Source organism: Bufo bufo, chromosome 9 (assembly GCF_905171765.1).
Source record: "Bufo bufo chromosome 9, aBufBuf1.1, whole genome shotgun sequence".
Taxonomy (NCBI): domain Eukaryota; kingdom Metazoa; phylum Chordata; class Amphibia; order Anura; family Bufonidae; genus Bufo; species Bufo bufo.
Genome location: NC_053397.1, coordinates 18,452,023 through 18,479,669, shown reverse-complemented (window position 1 = coordinate 18,479,669; position 27,647 = coordinate 18,452,023). Strand labels below are relative to the sequence as shown.

The 27,647-nt window shown below is 47.2% G+C and overlaps 2 protein-coding genes across 4 annotated transcripts in view; one reads left to right on the top strand and one right to left on the bottom strand.

Moving 5' to 3' along the window:
* Window positions 1-1,042: 1,042 nt before the first annotated feature.
* LOC120978813 lies at window positions 1,043-12,521 on the bottom strand. 2 transcript variants are annotated; one of them, XM_040407173.1, is made up of 6 exons: window positions 12,386-12,521; window positions 7,249-7,572; window positions 6,778-7,163; window positions 4,174-4,334; window positions 3,289-3,421; window positions 1,043-2,020 (listed from the first exon to the last, which is right to left on the bottom strand). In XM_040407173.1, exons 2-6 carry the CDS (start codon window positions 7,487-7,489, stop codon window positions 1,841-1,843), a joined length of 1,101 nt encoding a protein of 366 aa, XP_040263107.1. In that variant the 5' UTR covers window positions 7,490-7,572; window positions 12,386-12,521; the 3' UTR covers window positions 1,043-1,840. The 2 variants fall into 2 exon arrangements, with proteins under 2 accessions (XP_040263107.1, XP_040263106.1); XM_040407172.1 differs by having other exon boundaries at window positions 12,402-12,515.
* Window positions 12,522-26,450: 13,929 nt separating this feature from the next.
* The window catches only part of LOC120979484, a 30,799-nt gene continuing 29,602 nt past the window's right edge, over window positions 26,451-27,647 (top strand). Inside the window, exon 1 of one of the 2 annotated variants that reach the window (XM_040408267.1) lies at window positions 26,451-26,740. The gene's annotated coding sequence lies outside the window, so the exon portion shown is untranslated. The remainder of the gene's footprint in view (window positions 26,741-27,647) is intronic. The other variant, XM_040408265.1, reaches the window with a different exon arrangement.

Here is a 27,647-nt window from a genome sequence, read left to right as displayed (position 1 = left end):
AAACAGAGGGGCAATGCGAGCTGTCTGTAAGAATGGGGAAGGCTCGGTCGCCTCCTGCGATAACATGTACGAAGATCCATGTACCCTGAGAAAATTGTATAAGTTCTAGTTTAATTTAAATATGTAACAGACTAAATCTATATATCTATACAGTCTGAGCCCTAGGAGAGAGTCCATTAAACCCGGGCATCTATATGACACCCGAATACAGATAAACCAGATGCCCCCAACCACTAAACCCCCCCAGTAAATGACAATTTTTTAAGTCAGGAAAACTATAGGTGAGGTATCCGGACTAAATAATCAAGTAAAAGTCAGACTTTCTGGCGTGTTGGAGGGGTAGCTTAGTGGTACACTTCCAAAATGAGATCTGCGTCTGTCACGAGACCTCTCTATTTATAGGTATTTGGGTACACCTGACCTTACAAATGACCCGTGCTGTGTGCCAATGCAGGCAAGTGAGCCCCGGACACACGTGGGTGCCTGTATTGACATATCAATTGGAAAAATTGGGGAATTATTAAAGGGGTTTTCAGAGTGTTTAATACTAATGACTTATAGGGTACTTTCACACTAGCGTTATTCTTTCCGGCATTGAGTTCCGTCCTAGGAGCTCTATACCGGAAAAAAACTAATCAGTTTTATCCTAATGGATTCTGAATGGAGAGCAATCCGTTCAGGATGCATCAGTTCAGTCCCTCTTAAGTTTTTTGGCCGGAGAAAATACCGCAGCATGCTGCAGTTTTCTCTCCGGCCAAAAATCCTGAACACTTCACGACCCGGCATTCATTTCCATTGAAATGTATTAGTGCCGGATCTGGCATTAAGTGTTCCGGTTTTCTGGTCTGCGTACGAGCAGACCTTTAAAAATGCAAAAAAAATAAATACTGGATCCGTTTTTCCAGATGACACCAGAGAGACGGATCCAGTATTTCAATGCATTTGTCAGACGGATCCGCATTCAGATCCGTCTGACAAATGCCATCCGTTTGCGTCCGGATTGCTGGATCCGGCAGGCAGTTTCGGCGACTGAACTGCCTGCCGGAATACTCTGCCTCAAGTGTGAAAGTACCCTTATCGTCAAGAGTCCAGGCACCCCACCAATCAGCTCCTCACAGCGCTGTCCTTTGGATAGTGGCTGTGCTTGGTATTGCAGCCTTCAAAGGGGCCGGGCTGCCATTAAACCATGTGACGTCACTGACGAGAAAGAGGCTGCAGCGCTCACCGATGTACCATGGTCTCTTCAAACTGCTGATCTGTGGCGGTCCCACCGACCTGATACTGATGACCCATCCCATGAATAGGACATCAGCATTAAAAGGGTTTTTCGAGACTTTTATACCGATGACCTATCCTATTGATAAGTCATCAATATCTGATTGGTGGGTGTTCGACACTGAGGACCCCCACCGATCAGATGTTTGAGAAGGCGCCGACGTTCGCAGCAGCCTCCTCTCAGCTCGCCAAGCACAGCGCCGTACATTGTACAGTGGATGTACTTGGTATCGCAGCTGAGCCCCATTCACTTTAATAGGACTGAGCTGTACCTAGGCCATGTGACCGATGAACGGGACATCACTGGTCTAGGGTAAGCTGTGAGAAGGGCGCGGAGCTACTGCAAGCTCTCAAATAACTGATCAGCGGGGGCCCCGAGTACTGGACCTCTAACAGATCAGATATTGATGACACATCAAGCTCATCAGTATAAAAATCTCGGAAGACTCCTTAAAAAACCCTGATAAACCCAATTTGGGTTGGTGCACCCCATCTCTTACCATCCACAGAAATCTGAAAATAAATAGCCGTACGGCGGCTGATGCTGTAGAAGTAAAACTTCGCTCTATTCCACCTGAAAGTCTCTGAGATATCGTTCATAGTTCTCCTCGCAGAGTCTGACACAGTCTAGAAAATAATCCTTCTCGGCGATGGCCCTGAGGAGATCCGTCTGCACCAAGCAGATGTCGTAAAGCCCCGAGGTGGGAGCCCTTCTGGCCTTCTTGCCCTTGTTCTCCAAAAGCACCTGGTGCAGACAAAAGACAGATATGGGGCATATCAGTGTGTAATAAGGACACGTCAGCGCTACTTCCAATCCTGTGATAACCCAGATGGATGTAACAGGAAGGATACATCACGTTCAGTACTAAGCGGGCTGCTCGGCTTTAAGAGTCACAGTGAAAAATGGAAATCAATATCAATACTCAGCCCCTCATCAGTCAATAGCCTTTCACGGTCTAAGGGGCCTTGCAGAAAAAACTCTTTGGAAGTGAACGCATATTAAGACGCTGTGCATTTAGATGCTGCAAGGAGCAGCCGATTGTTGGAGGCCTTCTTTCCCTACAATCAGCTGCTCATTAACTGGAGGGGAAGCTCTGCATTTACATGCAGCGATCGCCTCCACAGTATGAGGACGAGCGAAGGCTGCTGCGATCGCTCGCCCCCATACAAAAAGACAGCAAGATCTGCTGCCCTGGAAGAAGGATTGAGGGGTCTGCGATCAGTTCACCTGAAGAGTTTTACTCCTTTACTGATGATCTGTGGATAAACATCCGGCCATGTAAATCCAGCTTAAGGGCACTTTCACACTAGCGTTTTTGTTTTCCGGTATTGAGTTCCGTCCTAGCGGCTCTATACCGGAAAAGAACGGATCAGTTTTATCCTAATGCATTCTGAATGGAGAGCAGATTGCCGGATCCAAAAACGGATGCATTTGTGAGACGGATCCGGATCAGTCTCACAAATGCATTGGAATACCGGATCCGTCTTTCCGGTTGTCATCCGGAAAAACGGATCTGGTATTTTTTTTTTTTCACAGACTTAATGGTCCGTTTTGCTGGAACACTTGGGGCCGGATCCGGCATTAATGCATTTCAATGGGAATTAATGGCAGATCCGGCATTCCGGCAAGTGTTCAGGATTTTTGGCAGGAGAGAAAACTGCAGCATGCTGCGGTATTTTCTCCGGCCCAAAAACGTAAGAGGGACTGAACTGATGCATCCTGAACGGATTGCTCTCCATTCAGAATTTATTAGGATAAAACTGATCAGTTTTTTCCAGTATTGAGCCCCAAGGACTGAACTCAATACCGGAAAAGAAAAACGCTAGTGTGAAAGTACCCTTAAAGAGACCTTACATCGTTTTTTTTTAATCTTCGAGCATTCAGGGGCCTTCACTTCGAGCATTCACTCAACGACCCTTTTAACTAACTGTAGTGTGTGCGGATACAGCATCGCCCAGCATGCATTATCCTCCATCTTAAGAACACACACATGACACCTTCTAGAAACATACCCGATAATTAACAATTGTATTGCGTTCGCTTAGCCGGATGTTGTCATCTATGAAGATGTGCTGAGTATTACAGTCAGTCGGGTCGATCCAGAACGGCTTTCCTCCGGAGCCTGAAAAATTATTTCTTGCCCACCTAGAGAAGAATAGATTTAGTGAGGCGCCAATTAATGTTCACGTCATGGATGTAGTCATCAAAGCATCATAAGGGTCCCTCTCTGCTCCGATGAAATGGCTTAAAGGGGTTGTCCCCCATCTGGACATTAATGGCATATTCACAGGGTTCCGTGACCACGTGGAGAGGGGCTCACATGTGCACTACTCTCCCCATTCGCATACTCTTAGAACTCCCACAGTAGTGAATGGCAAGAGCTGCACATGCGCAGTCACCCCTCAGACTAAGGGTTCATGCACACAAACGTATTTTGTTATCATGTCCGTTCCTGTTTTTTTTTTTTGCGGCCCGTATGTGGAACCACTTCAATGGGTCTACAAAAAAAACTAACTTAAATTACTCTGTGGGCATTCTGTTTCTCTATGCGCATTCTGCAAAAAGGATAGAACATGTCCTATTCTTGTCAGCTTTGCAGACAAGGATAGGCATTGTGACAATGGATCCGCCCCAAAAAACGGATGCCAGGCGGACGTCACCAGTATTTTTTGCGGATCCATGTTTTGTGGACAGCAAAATACATAGGGTCGTGTGCATGAGCCCTAACCAAGTACAAGCAGGTAAGGAGAGATTCCCTCACCCTGCATCTCCTCCATGAATGGCTGGATTTACAGGGAGTAGAACCCACCTCTGCGGGATCTTACATTCAGAAATCCCATGTACTTTATACCGTCTGATCCTCTAATACCTCTGCCTTGCTTTTCGTCACCTCTTACCAATCAAAGTGGTCCTGAAAGCCTCCAACCCCAACCAGGCTGCTGAAATACTGGTAGATATTCCTCTCCTTTGTCCTGGTAGATATGCGATCAGACCCACGGGTCAGGACAACGTCTCTCTTGCTGCAGCGTATTCTTCCTGGAGTGAGATCTGTAGCGAGCTGTGAATAGAAGATTACCGTATAATATGGATAATACAGGCGCTCCAGTGGTGCAGGTACTGGAGATCATACCCCAACTGATCACACGTTTATAGCTCATGTATGTGAAATATCTGACCATGGGATCTCTGGACGTGTCAGTCAGACAGGTTAGCAGGTCACTGACTTAGGGTAGTACAGCGTTAGAAAAAGGGGTCTGATGATTTTTACAAGGGATTTTTTTTCTTTTTACTTTCTCATTTGCATCCCACCGTCCCTCCTTAAAGGGGTTGTCGGTGTTCAGAGCTGAACCCGGACATATCCTCATTTTCACCCCGGCAGCCCCCCTGACAGGAGCATTGGAGCAGTTCATGCTCCGATACTCTCCTTTGCCCTGCGCTAAATCGCGCAGGGCAAAGGCATTTTTTGGAGATCCGGTTACGTACCAGGGCTCTCCATGGGGCTGCCAGGAAGCCCGGTGACGTCACCGGCACTGATGGGCGGGATTTAGTGCTGCCCTAGCCAGTAAAACTGCTAGGGCAGCGCTAAAGGCCGCCCATCAGAGCCAGTGACGTCACTGAACACACTGCCGGGCGGAAGGGGTGTGCAGTGAGCTCCCCCTAGTAGTGAATAAATTGTTTCAAATTGGTAAATTAAAAAAAAAAAAAAAGATAAAAAATAGGAAAATAAAAAGTGTGTAATAAAAAGTAACACATTTTAGGCTGGCTATAATGTGCAAGCACGTCCACCGCGGCTGGACTGCGGGGTGGTCTTATACCCTGGAAACGAGCAGTGTATAATGTGATGGAAAAATTAATCCAGCCAGCAAAGGAGGCAATATGGACATTCACAATACATTAGTAAGTGCCTTGTGCTAACTCTGTCTACATGATAAATTACATTTGCTGAAGTGAGAGAACCCCAACCATATTTACAGAAGACATAAAATCACCAAGTACATTTAAAAAAGTCATTTTCAGGACAACTTTTAAAACCTAATGTGACTGTTAGGGCATGTTCAGATGATGAGATGCTGAAAAAACTAAGCTGAAATGTAAAAAATAAAACATTCGATGGGGCTAATCTGCGCGTGGCTACCCCCTGCAGCCTCACCCTGCGGCTACCCTCTGCAGTCTCGCCCTGCGGCTACCCTCTGCAGTCTCGCCCTGCGGCTACCCTCTGCAGTCTCGCCCTGCGGCTACCCTCTGCAGTCTCGCCCTGCGGCTACCCTCTGCAGTCTCGCCCTGCGGCTACCCCCTGCAGTCTCGCCCTGCGGCTACCCTCTGCAGTCTCGCCCTGCGGCTACCCTCTGCAGTCTCGCCCTGCGGCTACCCTCTGCAGTCTCGCCCTGCGGCTACCCTCTGCAGTCTCGCCCTGCGGCTACCCTCTGCAGTCTCGCCCTGCGGCTACCCTCTGCAGTCTCACCCTGCGGCTACCCTCTGCAGTCTCACCCTGCGGCTACCCTCTGCAGTCTCCCCCTGCGGCTACCCTCTGCAGTCTCACCCTGCGGCTACCCTCTGCAGTCTCACCCTGCGGCTACCCTCTGCAGTCTCACCCTGCGGCTACCCTCTGCAGTCTCACCCTGCGGCTACCCTCTGCAGTCTCACCCTGCGGCTACCCTCTGCAGTCTCACCCTGCGGCTACCCTCTGCAGTCTCACCCTGCGGCTACCCTCTGCAGTCTCACCCTGCGGCTACCCTCTGCAGTCTCACCCTGCGGCTACCCTCTGCAGTCTCACCCTGCGGCTACCCTCTGCAGTCTCACCCTGCGGCTACCCTCTGCAGTCTCACCCTGCGGCTACCCTCTGCAGTCTCACCCTGCGGCTACCCTCTGCAGTCTCACCCTGCGGCTACCCTCTGCAGTCTCACCCTGCGGCTACCCTCTGCAGTCTCACCCTGCGGCTACCCTCTGCAGTCTCACCCTGCGGCTACCCTCTGCAGTCTCACCCTGCGGCTACCCTCTGCAGTCTCACCCTGCGGCTACCCTCTGCAGTCTCACCCTGCGGCTACCCTCTGCAGTCTCACCCTGCGGCTACCCTCTGCAGTTTCATCCTGCGGCTACCCTCTGCAGTCTCACCCGGCGGCTACCCTCTGCAGTCTCACCCTGCGGCTACCCTCTGCAGTTTCATCCTGTGGCTACCCTCTGCAGCTTCTGCACACAAAACACACTGGGAAGAGACATGTCACTTTTTTTTGCAATTCAGATGTCAAATCCACAATTTGAAAAATCTGTCCCCGTGCAAACTGCTTAATGGAATTCCCACTGAAATCAATGGCAAGCAGATTGTAGGCACATATCACATGGATTTTGGCACCGAATGAGTGTGAGTTTTGCATCGTGTGAACATGTCCTTAGGGGGTTAATGACTGGGCCCCCATAAGCAAAGCCTCCATACTTCCAAAGCCATTCCAAATTACTACAAGCATCAGACTGGGGGAAAAAAAATATTATAATTCTTAAATTACCGGCACTTGCTGCAGATGAGGGAACTCTGGGTGTTTCCCCTGTAATGCTGCGTGGATGGACTGCAGCACCTGAGGAAGATCGCACCCGAATGTCCGCAGTATGACGCAGAACTCCCTCCCTTGTAGGTGCAGGCTCTCAAGCATGTGGAAGAAGGAGGGAAGGATCCAGTTATAGTCCTTCCCATCCTCACCTTGTTGTGTGAACCTCTCATCAGCTTCCCCCTGCCACTCCAGCAGCCTCAGGTGGTCACTGAAGACCCCTCGAAAGTGGTGTCCGATTTCACGGTCAATGAATTTCACATCGCGGCCAAAGTGGGTGCAGTAGTCGACTGCGTCTTCACATGGCGGTTTCACTGAAGGCTGATCACTGATCAACTGCCACTCACCTGAAATTAAAAACTGGATTAATAGCCCATAGACATTAGAGGCAGGAGATCCGGGGTGCCTCGTTTCACCATAGAAGGTACTCACCAGAGTCACTTAGACGGCCCCAGGCAACGGCGCACAGATGGGAATTTAGCGCAGCTCTGGGACCCTGACCTGTGGTTGCATCTGATACCAGGATGGTGTTATTCAAGTCCACGTGAAGGATTAACTTCCTTTTCTTTAGTAACAGAACTGGAAAACGTGGATGAAGACAGACGTCTCCTGCCCGCTCGTCATCGCCGTCTTCTCCTCCTTTAGTGACCATGTGACAATTCATATCATCCATGTTTATAATATAGTGTTTTGTTTTAAATCAATTTTCTAAAAAAGGTGTTGACCTAACTAATGACTAAAGTTTTATACGCGACCCTAAAATATGCAAAAGAAAATATTTAAATAAAATATATTAAAAAATATACTGTAAGTATTAGATAGAGGTCAAGAATTAGGCATACTATAAAAAAAATCTAAAATATCTATATCTCTTAAATTAAAATTGAAAAACATAAAAAAATTTAAAAAAATAAACAACATTCTAATAAATTAAAATAAAAAATTAAAAAATATTTAAACATTCAAATAAATTACATTAAAACTAAAAAAAATTAATAAAATGTAAATTAAAAAAATGATGAACCTCCTGTCAATAAAAAAAATTATATGAATTAAAGGGGATGTGCCACTAATATAAATGTATCCCAAACAGATATCGCTGTTATATCTCTTTCCTCAAATACCACCATTTATCAGAACGGCCTTATTCTAAAATTTTACGCCTACCGTTACAGCCTGCGGTAAATCTGATTTGATATTCAGTTGCTGTTGGTTACATCCTCCCTGTAATGTAGGAAGTGTCACTGGTAAGAACAAGGGGCGTGGTTAGCGTCACGTGACCAGATCTCACTGCCCTCAGTCACATGACAAACCAGGAAGCAGGTGTCAAGCACGGGGGATAAGAGAAAACTGCAGATGAGGTAAATTGGAAAAATAATAATAATAATAATCCAAGGAGGAAAAGGATCTAGAGCAGGGCTGGCCAACCTGCGACTCTCCAGCTGTTGTAAAACTACAATTCCCACCATGCATTGCTGTAGGCTAATAGCTGTAGGCAGTCTGGGCATGTTGGGAGTTGTAGTTTTGCAACAGCTGGAGAGCCGCAGGTTGGCCATGCCTGATCTAGAGGAATTGATGAAAACAAACTTTAGACTGAAAAATAGTTTAAGGCACAACCCTTTTAAGAGTAACAAAAAAGTGGACTTTCAATGAAAAGCGAATAAAATGAAATAAAAATGCAACATAAAATGTAGACATTAAAGTGAACATTTAAAGAAATAACTCCTAAATCCTAACATGAAGAACGCTTGGGCCCCTTTCACACGAGCGAGTTTTCCAGCGCGGGCGCAATGTGTGACGTGAAATACTCGCACCAAATCCGGACCTATTCATTTCAATGAGCGCTTTTTTTTTTTTTTTAACGCATCAGTTCTGCGTTGCGTGAAAAACACAGCATGTTCTATATTTAGCATTTTTCACGCAGCCCTGGCCCCATAGAAGTGAATGGGGCTTGAGTGAAAAAAAACGCATCACATCCGCAAGCAAGTGCGGATGCGATGCATTTTCACTGATGGTTGCTAAGAGATGTTGTTTGTAAACCTTCCGTTTTTTATCACGCGAGTGAGAAACGCATCAAAACGCATTGCACCCGCGCGAAAAAAAACTGAACAACTGAACGCAATCGCAGACAAAACTTGCTTGCAAAGTGGTGCGAGTTTCACTGAACGCATCTGGAGCCAATCCGTCACGCTCGTGTGAAAGAGTAAGGCCTCTTTCAGACGGGCGTTACGGGAACACCCGCGATTTTTCCGCGCGAGTGCAAAACATTGTAATGCGTTTTGCACTCGCGTGAGAAAAATCGCGCATGTTTGGTACCCAAACCCGAACTTCTTCACAGAAGTTCGGGCTTGGGATCGGTGTTGTGTAGATTGTATTAATTATTATTTTTTTTTTTTAACCCCTCTAATACTATGCATTCTGTATTCAGAATGCTATTATTTTCCCTTATAACCATGTTATAGGGGAAAATAATAGCATTCTGAATACAGAATGCATAGCGCTGAAGGGGTTAAAAAAAAATAATAATAATTTTACTCACCTTAATCCACTTGCTGGCGCTGCCGGCATCTTGTCTGTCTCCTTCTTTGCTGAACAGGACCTGTGGTGACGTCACTCCGGTCATCACATGATCCATCACATGACCCATCACCATGGTAAAAGATCATGTGATGGATCGTGCAATGACCGGAGTGACGTCACCACAGGTCCTGTTCAGCAAAGAAGGAGACGAGATGCCGGCAGCGCCAGCAAGTGGATTAAGGTGAGTTAAATTTTTATTTTTTTAACCCCTCCAGCGCTAGTTTACTATGCAGTCTGTATTCAGAATGCTATTATTTTCCCTTATAACCATGTTATAAGGGGAAATAATAATGATCGGGTCTCCATCCCGATCGTCTCCTAGCAACCGTGCGTGAAAATAGCACCGCATCCGCACTTGCTTGCGGATGCTTGTGATTTTCACGCAACCCCATTCACTTCTATGGGGCCTGCGTTGCGTGAAAAACGCAGAATATAGAGCATGCTGCGATTTTCACGCAACGCACAAGTGATGCGTGAAAATCACCGCTCGTGTGCAGAGCCCCATAGAAATGAATGGGTCGGTATTCAGTGCGGGTGCAATGCGTTCAACTCACGCATCGCATCCGCGTGGTATACTCGCCCGTGTGAAAGGGGCCTAAGGCTGAGTTCACACGACCGTGGCGGATCGGCTCCGGATGCGCTCAGTGAAATTCGCACCATTTTGCAAGCAAGTTCAGTCAGTTTTGTCTGTCAGGTTTGAGAAGGGGAAATCCTTCCAAAGCACGGATCTCCTGCAGAGGACATGATCCGGCCGAGCGTTCATTAGTGCGGTAGGGGATCTGGCCGCCAGCCACCGATACTATGACGACGCTGTGTTTGCTCTGCGCACCGCATGGGTGATTTTCTTCCTAATTCTCGGAGCCTTTGCTTTGGCCGGCGGCGTTCCTTGCTTACGCAAACACGCGGGGTGCGGATTAAACTGCTTAAAGGAACTTTATTTCCTCGTTCAGCGAGAGGCGATCGGAGCTCTGAGGTGACTTTTATTATTTCCTTGAAATGAGCTAAGAGTGGTAATAATCCAGTAACAAGGTATGCCCCATCTACTGGGGGTCTGGCTGTCCGCATCCGTTGCACCGTTCCGTGGCCCCGCCAAAAAAAATATAGCATGTCCTATTCTTGTCCGTTTTGCAGACAAGAATAGGCATTTCTACAATGGGCCGGCCATTCCGTTCCACAAATTGCGGAAGGCACACGGGCGGCTTCTGGTTTTTGCGGATCCGCGGTTTGCGGACCGCAAAAAACGGCACGGTCGTGTGCATGTAGCCTTAGGCTGGGTTCAGACGTCAGTGTTCGCTCAGTGATTTTGAAGCAAAACCAGATGCGGCTCTAAACACAGAACAGGTGCAGATCTTTCCCTTCTACCTTCTCCCTGGTTTTGGCTCACAATCACTGACCGAACACTGACGTGTGAATGAGGCCTTAGCCCTTATCCAGTACATAGGGGACAACTTGTCGTAATTGGACTTCAGGTCTAGAAAGGAAATCTTAGGGTCCATTCACACGTCCGCAAATGGGTTCGCATCCGTTCCGCAATAACGGAAGCAGGTGCGGACCCATTCATTCTCAATGGGGCAGGGATGGATGCGGAGAGCACACTATGTGCTCTCCCCATCCGCATTTCCGGAGCGCGGCCCCAAACTTCCGGGCTTCAGCCCCGAACTTCCGGGCCGCAGCTCCGCAAAAAAAATAGAACATGTCTTATTCTTGTCCGCAATTGCGGACAAGAATAGGCGGTTCTATGGGGGTGCCGGCCGGGTGTATTGCAGATCCGGACGTGTGAATGGACCCTTAAACGGGTTTTCCGAGTCTTTAGTATCGATGACTAGTATGGAAAAATTTGATTCGGCTGCTTCGCCAAATTCTACAAAAAAATTAGCTTTGTGACTAAGTGATTTCTCACGAAGCGCATTTCTTTGTAAATGGTAGTGGAATGATAAGGAGCGGCAACTGCGACGCCCCCCGTCATTGTCCCCCTCAGATGTCGCGTTCGTAGCTGATCGCGGCATCGGACAGCAATTTAGCAATAACACAGTGTCAAATAAAAAATTAAAAAATGTATAAATTCATACTTACCTCATCCGTTTGAGAGCAAACAGCCGGCCGCCGCCGCCATCTTGATTGAGGATCTAGTACGAAATCTTGCGTGACGTCATTGAGCGATTTCGCGCGAGATCTTCAATCAAGATGGCAGCGGCCGGCTGTTTGCTCTCAAACGGATGAGGTAGGTATGATTTATTTTTAATTTTTTTCCGCCATTCAGGAAAAATTGATTCGCTACCACAAAGCACGAAGAAATTAAGCTTTGCGGCAAATCGCATTTTCCCCGAAATTCTGATTGAATTCCACTTTGTGGCGTTCAATTCGCTCAACACTATTGATGACCTACGCTCAGGAAAGTTTATCAATATCTGATCGGGAGGGGGGGGGGGGTCTGACTCCCGGGACCCCCGCCAGTCAGCTGTTTAACGTGGCAGTGGCGCCGTGGTGAGCACTGCGCAGCGCCGCCCATTGTATAGTGGTTGTGCTTGGTATTGCAGCTCAACCCTCAGAAAACCCCTTTAACAAAATGAACTTCTTTTCCTAGCCCCCACACATCCAGTCATGTACATCCTATATACTGCTGCAGCCGACCACTGGCCTCAGAGGTCTCACGCTGTACACCACCGGTTATTGGCTGCAGCGTGCTAACACTACAACCCGGGGAGGAGGAGGACTGAACGGGGGCGGCTGGGAAGGCATCTATTAAACATTGCTAGAATAAAAAAATTAAAAATAAAGAACTTGTGAAAGCCCTTTAAGGTAGATTCCCATGTGGCAGCCTTGCTGTAAGGATGTGTGCGCCCTCCCACAGAGGAGCACTGCTCCCCAGAGATTGTAATTACAAGTGCGCAGGAAAGGTCTGAGCTTTAGGGGTACTGTCCCTTTAAGGGCTAATGACTATAAATAGAAGAAGAAAGCAGCTCTGGGCGGCAGTGAGAGGGTTAGTTACTTGGTTGCCTTGTTGCCTGCAGCCCTGTACACACACGACGCAGCGGCGGCCTCTGGTCTAGTCGCACAAGACGCGAGGTGGATCGACCCGACCCCCGAGTGACTGACAAGAGCCGGCTCCCCACTTCCGGTCTGTACTTCCACAAACTAGTGCGATGACAGGAAGTGCTGGGGCAAGGCTTGATATTTTTTTTTTCTCAACAAACTTTAATAAACCGTGACAGGAGAAAATTGAAAGACAGAGCCGGTATACCAATGGAATTTATGTGGCCGTGTGCCTCAGTCAGTGATGCTGATGGATTGTGATGTAGATTATGTCTTCTCCACTAAAAATGTGTACCATCAGCTAGAGTGCCATCAGTGCCAGCCATAGTGCCCCTATATCAGTGTCAGCCATAGTGCCCCCATATCAGTGTCAGCCATAGGGCCCTCCATATCAGTGCCAGACATAGTGCCCCCATATCAGTGTCAGCCATAGTGCCCCTATATCAGTGCCACCCATAGTGCCCCCATATCAGTGTCAGCTATAGTGCCCCATATCAGTGCCAGCCACAGTGCTCATATATCAGTGCCATCCAAAGGGCCCTCCATATCAGTGCCAGACATAGTGCCCCCATATAGTGCCAGCCATAGTGCCCCTATATCAGTGTCAGCCATAGTGCCCCTATATCAGTGTCAGCCATAGTGCCCCCATATCAGTGTCAGCCATAGTGCCCCCATATCAGTGTCAGCCATAGTGCCCCTATATCAGTGTCAGCCATAGTGCCCCCATATCAGTGTCAGCCATAGGGCCCTCCATATCAGTGCCAGACATAGTGCCCCCATATCAGTGTCAGCCATAGTGCCCCTATATCAGTGCCACCCATAGTGCCCCCATATCAGTGTCAGCTATAGTGCCCCATATCAGTGCCAGCCACAGTGCTCATATATCAGTGCCAGCCATAGGGCCCTCCATATCAGTGCCAGACATAGTGCCCCCATATAGTGCCCCTATATCAGTGTCAGCCATAGTGCCCTTATATCAGTGTCAGCCATAGTGCCCCTATATCAGTGTCAGCCATAGTGCCCCTATATCAGTGTCAGCCATAGTGCCCCCATATCAGTGTCAGCCATAGTGCCCCTATATCAGTGCCAGCCATAGTGCCCCTATATCCAGACATCCCAACCTACAAAAACTTATTTCAGGGAGGTTTTCTTTTTTTTTTTTCTTTCACAAACTCTTTATTACATTTTCAAGACATATGCAGTATCTGCACACTTTGCTCTATGGTGTGGAGGACGGGGCTCATCACCCTGCCCCAAATTATCATATTTATGTATATGATTAAAGGGATTCTGTCACCACCTATAAGCCCTGTGAGCTAAACATCTGCTCATGTCCAGGGCAGCATTCTGATTTCTAAGGTGGCCTTATAAAAGCTATTTGTGGTTTTATTCTGCGGAAAAACAGGTTTTACTAACCTGTCAATCATTGAATTAAGGTGCCCAAGCAGGGGAGGTCTGTGGATGCATGGTGCCCGGCCGCACGATCGCCGTTCGTGCCCAGCGCCGCCTTCTACTGCTCAGTGCCGCCTCTCCCTCTCCCTCTCTCCTCCCGCTTTGAGATCCCGCGCGTGCGCACAGGCTCAGCCTGATGCGCCGTTGCGGACTGCTGGCATCGGCTTCTTCTTGCACTGTGCGCACGCGCAGAGAAGGGGACACTGCTACAGGTTGCCGGAAAGGTTTACTGCGAGTAAACCTTTCCGGGATATATTGTTTCACATGCGGGCGTCAGGGAGCCGCTATCTAATAGCGGGAGACTCCCTGAACGTCCAGGAGACTTGAGATCCCTGCTATATCAGTGCCAGCCATAGTGCCCCTATATCAGTGTCAGCCATAGTGCCCCCATATCAGTGTCAGCTATAGTGCCCCCATATCAGTGTCAGCTATAGTGCCCCATATCAGTGCCAGCCACAGTGCCCCCATATCAGTGCCAGCCACAGTGCTCATATATCAGTACCAGCTATAGTGCCCCCATATCAGTGCCAGCCATAGTGCCTCCATATCAGTGCCAGACGTAGTGCCCCATATAGTGTCAGCCATAGTGCCCCATATCAGTGCCAGCTCTAGTGCCCCCATATCAGTGCCAGCTATAGTGCCCCATATCAGTGTCAGCCATAGTGCCCCTATATCAGTGCCACCCATAGTGCCCCATATCAGTGCCAGCTATAGTGCCCCCATATCAGTGCCAGTCACGGTGCCCCCATATCAGTGCCAGATATAGTGCTTATATATCAGTGCCAGCTATAGTGCTCATATATCAGTGCCAGCTATAGTGCTCATATATCAGTGCCAGTCAAGGTGCCTCCATGTCAATGCCAGACACAGTGCCGCCATATCAATGCCAGCCACGATGCCCCCATATCAGTGCCAGATATAGTGCTCATATATCAGTGCCAGACACAGTGTCTCCATATCAGTGCCATCTGCAGTGCCCAGTCCAGCCACCTATTACACGGTCATCCATACTGTATATATCAGCTGATCACTGGAATCAATATTCACAATCCGTAAACGATAGTTATGTCCATGGCGTTAAACTGGTTAGTGCCGACCAATGGAAATCTGTTACTGGACAGACCCCGTCATGACCAATAAACATTCAGAGCATTTCATCAGGATTAAAAATAACATAAAAGTAATCTATCCAGTAGTCGCCTCCTTGGTTATGTGCCCTCCCCTTTAAGGACCAGAGTCCCATGTGATCACCTACAGATTGCCATACCCCTTTAAGGTAATTGGCTCTACACTGTTGGGGTGCGGTCACACAGTCAGGTTTTCTGGTGCAGTTTTTGAAGCCAAAACCAGAAGTGGATTAAAAAAAAAGAGCAGATATCGTATCTGTCCTTTACACATTCTCTTCTTTTATGATCCACTCCTGATTTTGGCTTCAAAAACTGCATCAAAATACCTGACTGTGTGACCGGATCCTTACTTCCATCCTGTCCTTCCTGAGTCCCTAAAGAGCGGCTGGATTGGGATTGTCTGGACTTCCAATATTTAAAGTGGTGGTCCGGGAATTAAATATTGATGACTTATCCGTAGGATAGGTAATTAATATCTAACTGTGGGGGTCCTACACCTGGGACCCCCGCCGATCAGCTGTCCTATTCATGGTATACCAAGCTCAGCGCCATCCATTGTATAGTGGCTGTGCTTGGTATTGCAGCATTCACTTAAATAGAACTGAGCTGCAGAAAAGCCATGTGAGCAGAGGTATAATGATCGCTGTCGAGGGGTTGCTGTGCTCACATGTAACAGGACCCGGCACTGTCACTGTACTTCATGCTGGGCCCCATCAGAGTGCTCAACTCACCTGCATCATATGCGCTCCAGCATCAGGCCCCAGCGCTGCACTACTAGAATTAGTCACAAATTAAGCAGGTGGGCGGAGCTGGGCCCCGTTACAGGTGAGTAAAGACTGGGGGCAGTGGGGGACATTACTGAGGGCAGTGGGGGACACTACTTGGGACACTACTGGGGCAGTGGGGGACACGACTGGGGGCAGGGGGGACACCCCTGGGGACATTACTAGGGGGAGAGGGGGACACTACTGGGGGCAGTGGGGGCCATTACTAGGAGCAGCAGTGGGGACACTACTTGAGGCAATGGAGAACACTACTGGGGGCAGGGGGGACACCACTGGGGACATTTCTAAGGGCAGAGAGGGACACTACTGGGGTCAATGGGGAACACTACTGGGGGCAGGGGGGACACCACTGGGGACATTACTAAGGGCAGAGAGGGACACTACTGCGGGCAATGGGGGACACTACAGGGGACAATGGGGAACACTACTGGGGGCAGGGGGGACACCACTGGAGACATTACTAAGAGTAGGGAGGGACACTACTGGGGGCAATGGGGAACACTACTGGGGGCAGTGGGGGACACCACTGGGGACATTACTAGGGGTAGTGGGGGACACTACAGGGGGCAGTGGGGGGCACTACTGTGGGCACTACTGGGGACATTAGTGGGGGGCACTACTGGGGACATTACTAGGGCAGTGGGGGACACTACTGGGGACATTTCTAGGGCAGTGGGGGGACACTACCCCTTTAAATCTATGGAAAGGCTGATCCTAGCGAAGAATACATGTTATCATCATAAGCAAATATCATAAGTTGACTTGTATTTGGGTACACGGCTCCACACGCTTACCGGTGACGTCGGAGAGATTACTGCGAGCTGATAACCAGGAGATACCAGGAATAGCGGGTATGAAATCCAAGGCTTCCTTACATATATAGGTGAGAAGCCTTGTAAGAAACTAACCCATTCCCTGCTGGAAATACACATAATGGAGCAACTGAACTTGGATTCTAGTTATTCTGAAAGGGTTAATATAGTTACAGTCTACTGTTTATGGGGCTGGCAGACCCACCATAAGAATTATGAGTATAGCTCTGGAGTACAATACAGGATGTAACGCAGGATAAGTAATGTATGTACACAGTGACTCCACCAGCAGAATAGTGAGTGCAGCTCTGGAGTATAATACAGGATGTAACTCAGGATCAGTACAGGATAAGTAATGTAATGTATGTACACAATGACTGCACCAGCAGAATAGTGAGTGCAGCTCTGGAGTATAATACAGGATGTAACTCAGGATCAGTACAGGATAAGTAATGTATGTACACAGGGACTCCACCAGCAGAATAGTGAGTGCAGCTCTGGAGTATAATACAGGATGTAACTCGGGGTCAGTACAGGATAAGTAATGTAATGTGTGTACACTGTGACTGCACCAGCAGAATAGTGAGTGCAGCTCTGGAGTATAATACAGGATGTAACTCAGGATGAGTACAGGATAAGTAATGTAATGTATGTACACAGTGACTCCACCAGCAGAATAGTGAGTACAGCTCTGGAGTATAATACAGGATGTAACTCAGGATGAGTACAGGATAAGTAATGTAATGTATGTACACAGTGACTCCACCAGCAGAATAGTGAGTGCAGCTCTGGAGTATAATACAGGATGTAACTCAGGATGAGTACAGGATAAGTAATGTATGTACACAGTGACTCCACCAGCAGAATAGTGAGTGCAGCTCTGGAGTATAATACAGGATGTAACTCAGGATGAGTACAGGATAAGTAATGTAATGTATGTACAGAGTGACTCCACCAGCAGAATAGTGAGTGCAGCTCTGGAGTAAAATACAGGTGTAACTTGGGACAAGATTTACAATGTATCTACTCCTTGGAAATCATTAAATCCCTGTGCCATGCTTCCCTGTCTGGTCTTGCATTCGCCGCTGTACAGTATGTCTCTTTTGCTCAAAGTGTTCCTTTAATTCTATATATATATATGTATATACTGTAGAATGGTGTTTAGAGGTGGACCACTTTAAGGACTGATCACAGTTGGTTTACTTTACTTTTTGGATCGTACAGGATGTCCTGAAACATTTGCTAAACACATTGACATTGCTGTCCCCATGTGCTTGCAGTATCAGACTGACTGGTTTATTTTTGCCCTGGGAATGGACGGCGCGGAGAAGCTGGATACAGAAGTATTCGAGCAGGAAGCACAGCAACGCTTTGTGTAATCTACGGCAATAAGACGGATATATCCGTGCTTTATTGCATCAATAGGGAACTGAAAATCAAAGTCACAGCCACGACTATAGAACAGAGATAGTGGCAGGCAGTCACATATTACAAGTCCTTAAAGGGAATGTATGTTTAAAATATAAAAAAAATATATTTTTATGTCATTTTTAATTTTCCATGTCACTATTTATCTTTAAACAAAAACTATAAAATCCTGCAGTTTTCGCACTGGCCACTAAGCCTAATAATAGGCGCCACTTCTTGGTCTGTACAGATCACTTTACTGCAGTTATCTGCTTATCTGTCATTGTAATCCTGCCTGTCATGATATCACCTCTGCGTATAGATAAGACAGGATCCACCATTCACAATAGGCGATTGTCAGAGCTTATCTATTCTATCCTTGTACAGTGACCTCTGCGCAGGTCACAGAGCATGCCCACAAAACTCTCCCATGGAAGTCATGGAGGTCCCCTCCTGACCGTGTTGTGTCTATGGCCCATGGGGCGGCCGTAAAGCAATGTTTTAATGCTTTGTAAATGCTGGTAAGAACAGCTCAGGCAAGATGGCCGCCACCATAATCATGTTCAGGAAATGGAATAAAAAAAAATCTGCAATCTGAAAATAAAAACAGATTAGATAAAAAAGAGATGTGTCACTATCTTGCAGATAAAATGTTGGTGACACATTTCCTTTAGTTTCAAAAGTGTTTTATTTTTTCAAAGGAATAAAAAAATCATAGATATAAAGCGGCATGTACAGAGTACACAAACAGCAGACTTTATAAAAAGCAGTTTGTAGATTTGGCAGTGATATCACCATATTCAAAAGCAACAAAACAAAAAGAAAGAAGAAAAATGTACAAAGATATCTATCAAAAGGAGATCCCGTAGAGAAGACATGGTTGGCGATCTAGGTGTTTTCGGTGCTTCTCATGCACTAGACGAGGGCCCGTAGTTCCATGCATTTAAGTAAGGTCTCATAAGGTCCCTGGCGCCTACAATGTCATACAGAGATGAAGATTCACCGAGTAGGAGGAGGACATCCAAGGTTCCCAGAGCCTTTCAAAAGACTCATATGTGTCCTGGCGAATAGCCGTAAGTCTCTCATAGAGCAATATTTTGTTGATTCTATCAATCACTGCCTGAAAGCTAAGTTCTGCCGATCTCCACTTATAGGCAATATGGATCCTGGCAGCTAATAGCATGTGTTGAGATAATTTAAATTTAGAGAATGTTAGCCACGAAGGTTTGTCTCCAAGAAGACAGAGGGTAGGTGACAGCGGGTAGGCACAGTCCAGCACAGAGGAGATCAGATTACAAATTCTGCTCCAGAATTGATGTACCACTGGACATGACCACCAGATGTGATAGACCATACCGTCCACCCCACATCCCCTGAAGCATAAGGGAGAGACTTCTGGGTAAATACGATGTAATCTATAGGGTGCTAAGTATGCCCTGTGAAGAAGCTTAATTGAGGTCTCCGCCAAAGTAATTTGCCACGAGGTCTTAGTCAAGGTCTGGGAAAATTGATGCCATCTAGTTATAGAGAGGTCCTCTTGAATGTCCCCCTCCCACTCCGACATGTATGGCAGCTTGACCCCATCCGGTGTGGTGTTAAGTATCCCATAAATTCTGGACAGTAACCCCCGTTTATACAACGAAAAAGTAGAGAATCTCTCAAAGGGAGTAAAATCCAAGGTCAAATTACTAATCTTCGGGGAGTGGAGGCAAGAGAAGATTTGATTAGCGTTATAAGACTCATTATCCGGGAGGGTATATTTTTCTTTAAAGTCAGATAGTGATATAAGTTTGCCCCTGATCAGGAATCTATGAAGAGAAGTAAACTTGTTGGAGATCCACCAATGAAATGCCCCAGTGTGGAGTCCCGGTGTCACCGCCAGCTCTGTGAGGAGATCTGGCAGACGTTCTTCTCTACCTGTTGTATGATGTTCTTTGTTTTCACTTTCTCATGTCCTTTCCTTCTCCCAGCTGTCACCTATTTGCACTGATTGTCTCCCTTTATATTTCCTCCCATACTGCCTCACTTTGCAGTTTATACTTCTTCCTGGATTGTGTTCACTGCTGGATGCTGCTTCTCCTGATTCCTCAGATAAGTCTGTTTCCTTTATTTGTGTTTCTTGCTGGCTTGATTGTAGGTGACCCTGACTCCCTCCGTATTAAGTGCAGGGAGCCGGTGGTCGTGTCCCCTCACTATTATAGGGTTTTCAGGTGTCACATAGTATAAGGTACGAGGACATGCAATCGTCTACAACAAAGACCTTTGCATGGGCATAGCAGTCCGGGAGAGCTCTAGGGGTTTTATAGGGCTCACCCATATGCTCCTTAGTTTGGGATCAAGCCAGTCGGATGTTTATTTATAAGTTCCAGCTTTCTGCAACACCATCCGTGACACCCGGTGGAAAAGCCGGGTTGCCAAACAGGTGGAAAAGCGGTGTATGTTTAGATTGAAGACCTGCTTTGAACCTAACAGACCGCCACAGTAACAATGAGTGATGAGACAATGGTGAATTGGAGCGAATGGCCAGTGGCAGGGGAATGGAATTCCAAAGCAAGGCTCTCCAAGTCCAGGGCGCAAAGAGGGATTGTTCCAGAGACACCCACAAGGGGTGAGCCTCTGGTTTCAAGTGGGTCAAAAATAATTGAGCCAAGCTTGCCGCCTTATAGTACTTAAAGGGAATCTGTCACTAGCAATTTACCCAATTTTTTTTTTCATGAATCCATGTTTAACAGAGTACCTTTTTTCCATCTGTCTTGTTCTTCTGATTGTGAGTCTTGTCATTTCTTCAAAAAATCGATTCTTATGATATGTAAATGACGCTTTAAGGAGCCCAGAGGGGCATTCTTCTTTCTCCACGGTGCCCAGGAACGCCCCTCTGAAGTGCCGTGCCCGCCTAAATTTGAAAACTAATAACGCCTCCAAGTTCATCTAAATCGCCTCCCAGAGGCGCGGCTAAGTGCTCAACACCCCCCCCCCCTCCTCAGCGCCGCGCTCTGCGGCAAACACCCCGATCCTCCTCTCGCCGGCATCCCAAATCCCGCGCAGGCACAGTGCCGTCACTCATCTCATCATAGCGCAGGCAATCGCCGGCACTGCGCCTGCGCGGGATTTGGGATGCCGGCGCTGAGGAGGAGGGGGGTGTTGAGCACTAAGCCGCGCCTCTGGGAGGCGATTTAGATTAACTTGGAGGCGTTATTAGTTTTCAAATTTAGGCGGGCACGGCACTTCAGAGGGCGTTCCTGGGCACCGTGGAGAAAGAATAACGCCCCTCTGGGCTCCTTACAGCGTCATTTACATATCATAAGAATCGATTTTTTGAAGAAATGACAAGACTGACAATCAAAAGAACAAGACAGATGGAAAAAAGGTACTCTGTTAAACATGGATTCATGAAAATAATTTTTGGGGAAAATTGCTAGTGACAGATTCCCTTTAATAAAATCAGGAACTGAAAGGCCTCCCTGAGTTTTGTGTCTGCACATCGTGGATTTGGAGATTCTAGCACGTTTACCACCCCAGATAAATTTCATCGTGTCAGCTTGTAGGCTTCGGAGATCACTGCTAGGAATGTGAACCGGAAGGGTTCGGAATAAATACAGTAGTCGAGGTAAAACTACCATTCTAACTATATGTATTCGCCCAATCCATGATACCGGCAGAGAACTTCAGGTTCTATAATCCTCTCTAATTCTGCGATATAGTGGGAGGTAATTAAGTTTGTATGTCATATTCCGTTTGGAGGGTATTAGAGTACCTAGGTACTGGATATGTGTGGATAATTGAGAGGAAGGAAAGTTTTGTGAGAGGAGAGATTGGAGTGAGGGAGGGGTGTTACATAATAGAAGTTCAGACTTCTTTTGGTTAATTTTGATCCCAGATGCTGCGGGGAAGGTTTTCAGCAGTTTCAGCATATTTGGGATCGAGATAAGAAGATTGGAAATGAATAGTAGGAGGTCGTCAGCAAATAAGCTAAGCTTATATTCAGTGCTTCCCACCCTAAGGCCCGTGATATTAGGATCATTCCTGATGGAGATAGCAAGGGGTTCCATGGCCAGGGCAAATATAGCAGGGGAGAGGGGGCATCCCTGACGAGTACCTCTGAGAATTTGGATAGGAGTGGGATGTGTTGACGGGAGTTTAAGATAAGCAACAGGAGCTGAATATATAGCATAAAAAAGGGCCATTGATACCCATATTAAGCAAAACTTTATACAAGTAATCCCAGTTAATTGTATCAAAGGCCTTTTCTATATCCAGGGCTAGAATGGCTAGAGGAGTGTTCCTTTTGTTAGCCACCTGAATTACATTAAAAACTTTTCTGATGTTGTCTGGGGCTTCTCTGTTGGGAATGAATCCCACCTGGTCTCTATGTATGAGGCCAGGAAGAACATTATTAAGGCGCCTTGCCAGAATTGACGTAAAAATGTTGGTGTCCAAATTTAATAAGGATATCGGTCTATAGTTTGTAGGTGACAAGGGGTCCTTTTTAGGCTTGGGGAGCACTGTAATATTAGCGAAAAGGAAGTCAGGGTTAGGAGTGTTGCCGTTCAGCAAGTGATTGATATGCGGAATCAGTAAAGAAGCAAATTTTTTGTAATACAAGGCTGATAGGCCGTCTGGCCCAGGTGATTTTCCTAGCTTTAAAGAATTGATCGAGAAGACTACCTCCTCAGAGCTAATGGGTTTGCCTAGCTCATGCAGCGCATCAGAAGTCACCTGAGGGAGAGAAATTGAAGACAGGAAGCTGTCCTTGGCTAACTCCTGTCCAGTTCCCGAACTTGCGTAAAGCTGTTGATAAAAAGCGTGAAATGTATCATAAATGGTGTTCGGATTAGAAGATATGTGGCCGGAGCGTGAGCGGATTTGAAACACTTGGTTGATTTTTTTGTTTAGCTTTCAGTTGACGTGCTAACATTTTGTCAGGTTTGTTCACGTACTTATAATAATAATACGAAGCTGTCCACCGTAGGGCTTTTTCCGTATCATTTGACATAATCAAATTTATTTGCATTTTAGTGTCTTTGACTGCTTTAAGCAAATATAGGGAGGGTGACCTCTGATGCGCCTGCACTAACCTGCCAAGCTTAGATTCCAAAGCTAGAAGAGTTGCCTGCCTTTCTTTCTTTAGATGGGACGCCTCTCTGATCAGCCTGCCCCGCATAAAAGCCTTATGTGTAAGCCATATTATTAAAGGGTCCACATCTGGGTTTACGTTCTCCGCAAAAAAAGCTCTTCATGTCCTCCTGAAGCCGATCACGGATGGCTGGCCGTGTCAGAAGTGATTCATTAAGTCTCCATGTAAAAAGTCGACTTGTGGGTGCGGTTGGTGCAACATCTATCATGACCATGTCGTGGTCGGACCAGGAGGACACGATATGTCTGCTATAGGACAAAGAGGGGAGAAGAGAGGCGGAAAGCAAGATGAGGTCAATACGTGTATATAAATGATGTGCCGGAGAATAATAGGTATAGCCCCTCTGTGAGCCATTGTGCTCCCTCCAAGAGTCTGCTACAGAGAGAGACTCCATAACCTTCTTAAAGGGAGTCTGTCACCAGCATTTCACTTTTTTAACCCTTACCATAGCTCCCTAGCATGCTTACAGTTAATAAAAACGTTACCTCTGGCATCAATCCTGGACTTATAGAACCCTCAAAAACGATCTTTATAAGATATGCAAATGAGGGCTCGCAAGTGCCCAGGGGCGGCGTTACTCTCTTAGGTGCCCTGCTTGCTCAGCCTTCTCATTGCGTCCCCCCGCCCCTTCCTACCCTCTGCCCGCCCATCCCTTCCCTCTGACCGCCTTTGTACTAACTTGTTATTCTGCCGATATCCCGCGCCTGCGCACTCATTCCTTTGGCCGGCGCATGCGCACTGCGATGCCCATTCCTTGTACGGCATCACAGTAACTATTGTGCATGCGCCGGCTAACAACGCGAAAACACAACAAAGGAGGTGGTCCATCGGCGTCGTTAGCCGGCCTTCTGCAGTGCCTCGATCCCCTCTGCCGGGGTGCGGATTGTGTGGGCACGAGTATTCAGCTGGAAGGAGAGGGCCAAAGGGAACCCCCAGCGGTATTTCACTTGAGCTTGCTGTAGAGCTTGGGTCACAGGCCTCATCTCCCTGCGTTTCCGTAGCGTGGACGGCGCCAGGTCTGCATATAGATGTACTGAAGAAGGGAGACCAGGCAAGCTGGGTAGGTTCCGTGCTGCAGCCAGAATCTTATCCCTCATTTCTGGGTGGTGGAATCTGAGCACGACGTCCCTTGGTATATCCGGGACTCTCGGTTTCCCCAGGGATCTGTGGACTCTGTCCATCTTTAATTGGTCGGGTTGTGCGTCCGGCAGCAATTCCGCAAACAAAGAGCCCATCGTTGCGGGAAGATCCAGAAAAAACTCGGGTACGCCCCGAACTCTGAGGTTGCCTCTTCTAGACCTATTTTCCAGGTCTTCGATTTTGAGCTCAAGCTCCTGTAGTTGGGCTGTTTGAGAATCAATGTCCGCCCTGTCGGCCCCAAGGGCGTCTGCGAGCTCATCAGCTCTGGTTTCCAGGTCAGAGACTCTATTGCCCAAGTCGTGGATTTGCCGAGAAAATTCCGCAACCGCCTGTGAGAGTTCGGTGCGAAAGAGGGCTGCAATATTATTGTAGAGATCTGTCTGACCTGTGGAAACCTCTTCAGGAGCTGGCCGGTGACCACTATCAGTGGAGGAAGTTGGGCTCGTCGGAGATGCGGCCTGGTCCGCCATGATGGATTGGCGCGTGCTCCTGAAAATCTCCGGTATTGTCTGAGATGGTGTGGGCGTAGCGGGTGTTTTAGATTTCCCCTTGCCACGGAGCGTTTTCTGTGTCCTCTGCATGTGTGCACGAGGTTAGTGGAGCCGAGATAGGGGCGCTTATAGCGGGAATAGGTCAGCGGTCGGTTCGGAGCTCACACAGGCATGTTCTCCCTGTAAGCCGCGCGCATGCGCCCCCCGACACATTTCCTTTAAAGGGGACCTCCACTTTAAAGGTTCATGCATTGCTGTGTGCACAAACCTTGTATGGTGGCACGTGGAGTTCCTGTGGGTCCAAGTCTGTGCCGCCAATAGGGGGTACAGAGCGTTCAAAATCAGTAGAGTATGCCATGGAAAATGCTAGTTTATTTTTCTAGATTCGACCTGCCCCCATGGGAAGTAGATGGGGGAACCATGTGGGCCCTCATCAGGCTCTGTAAAAACGTCGGATTTGGTGCGAGAGTTTCTGATGCTTTTTTGTGCATCCGAATTGGGCTTGCAGAAATCCATGTGCTCACCCCAAAATAGCCCCATTCTCTGAAATCTGCCACGTGTGAATATTCTGTTAAAGGCAGGGAATTGTATTTTGAGCAATTTCCAACCCTCTATTGCCCCTATTGCTCCCTCTATAGAAAGGATGGAGTGGAGCCGTAGCACAGTAATTCTCCTCAGACTGTCAGCAGATTACATACCCTAATAAGTGCCAATCCGTCAGTTAAATTCTCTGGACACCTTCAAGGCAATTTTTTATGATTGCATTTTACTCATTTTGGGCAAAAAATATATTTTTTCTATTGGTCTTCATTAAAAGTTTTCAGCCGTTTGGGAGATACAGGGGTTCAAAATCAGTCTGTTTGCAAAGTTTTACTTCTCAGTCCCATCATTATAGCTAAAATCCTATTAAACTGATAAGAATATGGCTTAAATTAGTGATTTATGAGGTCAGGAAATCGGAGATAAAGCTTTACATAAGCAGTCAGCTGACGGGACTAAGAAGAGGTCCTCTACAAACAGACAGATTTTTAACCCCTGTACTCAAAACCAGCTAAACAGTTTTAATAAAGAACAATTGAAAAAAAAAATGATTTTAGCAAACAATGAGTCAAATGCAATGATAAAAAATATTGGCCCTGGCGGTGACCATAATCTTTAGGGTAGTTTTTAGGTTCAACCTATCTTGCTAATTCATTTTCTTAATATACCTTTGTAGCGTTTTTCTAATGCAGAGCTCCAGATCCCCTGTGCAGGCTATGATAATATTGTGTCTACCTGCAGCCACCACTAGAGGGAGCTCAATGCATGCAAAAAAAAAAAAAAAAAAACACAGTTTGCAGTGAGCTCCCTCTAGTGGTCGCTGCAGGCAGACAGAACATTACCATGTAAGGATAGTCTGTGCAGGGGATTTGGAGCTCTGTATCAGAAAAACGGAGCTCTGACTGCTATAAAGATGTATTAATAATTTATTCTGCACGGAATTTGGTACTTGAAAAAAATCACATTCACCTTTACTCCGTTATTTTATTCTGCCGGAAGCTCAGCAAAGACAGATATAGCGTTACTACATTCCTTCCTCCTTGTAAGGCGAGCTGCACAATATCTTGTATTCACCTGTGTATTCCGAGGCATGCAGAGCAGCGCTCTTTGTGCCGGGAACGCCTCTGTTTGCATAGTTTATCCTCGTCTTCTGCTCTGTTTGCACAAAAGTTACTCTACAAATTGTAAAGCAGCAGGTTGGACGCACTTAAGGGCGATGACTTTGCCTTAGTAGGACCCCTCCCCTGGTTGGAGATACAGTCGCTGTGTTGTTTTCTCCTTCGATCCGGAAACAAAAGGCTCCGTCGGCGGTGGACGTCCATCCCCGGAGGCTGGAAACAGAGGAGAGCTGGAAGGTGACGGCGCAAGGAAAGCTGGAAGACTGCAGAATGCTGGAGGTGTATGAGGAAGAAGGTCACTGAAGGTGGGTGCTGAGGACTAACCAGGGTCTGGGTGCTTCCTTACATATGCAGAGTCAAGGAACAACTTTCTATTAAAGGGGTATTCTGGTTACAACAACCTTTAGTGTGACCGGTCATGAGAACGGGGGTCCCGTGTCCCTTGTTTGAATGAAGTGATATTGGAGCATGCGCACCATTCATCTCTATGGGACTTCGGACATAGACAAACACTGTACTCTCCAGCAATCCCATGGAGATTAACAGTGTGCATGCTCGACCAGTTTATGGGGGCATAGGAGCCTCATTCTTGATTGGTGGAGGTCCCAGCCTTCAAAACCCCCTCTGATCCTGTACATATGGGATAACTTATTCTAACCAGAGTGCCCCTTTAAGATAGAAACAGAAACCCAGACTGTCTTCCTTACCCCATCTTCTGATTATGATGTATCTCCCCCCCCCCCCCCCCCCCCACCAAATAATTTAGGTGGTACCACTGAATCTGGCTCTTGTGTAGGCATCTGGATCTGACCCTGATACTGGTTCTGGGTTCTAACTTTAGACCTGAAGAACTTCGCTTGTACGCGATGCAAAGAGTCGTCTATCAGTCCTGTAGAGGTCTGACTCTCTGGACCAGGGCAGGGCTCATTGTCCAGGAGTCACACTCATGACTGGGTTGGGTTTTAATTCCTCCTAGACCCTCAGCAGATTACAAGTATGACCTACAGGTACCAAGGGAAAGTCTTCGGGCCATATGGATGAATGGGGCAATTACAGTACTGCTATCAGCCACGCTTATATATACTGTATATACTTATCAGCTTCCTGATAGGGACAATGTACATCAGGTATAACCTGTATATAATTATATATGTACAGCTGGTATAAGTTATACATCTTCTTGTATATAGTGATATGGAGCATGCTGGTATA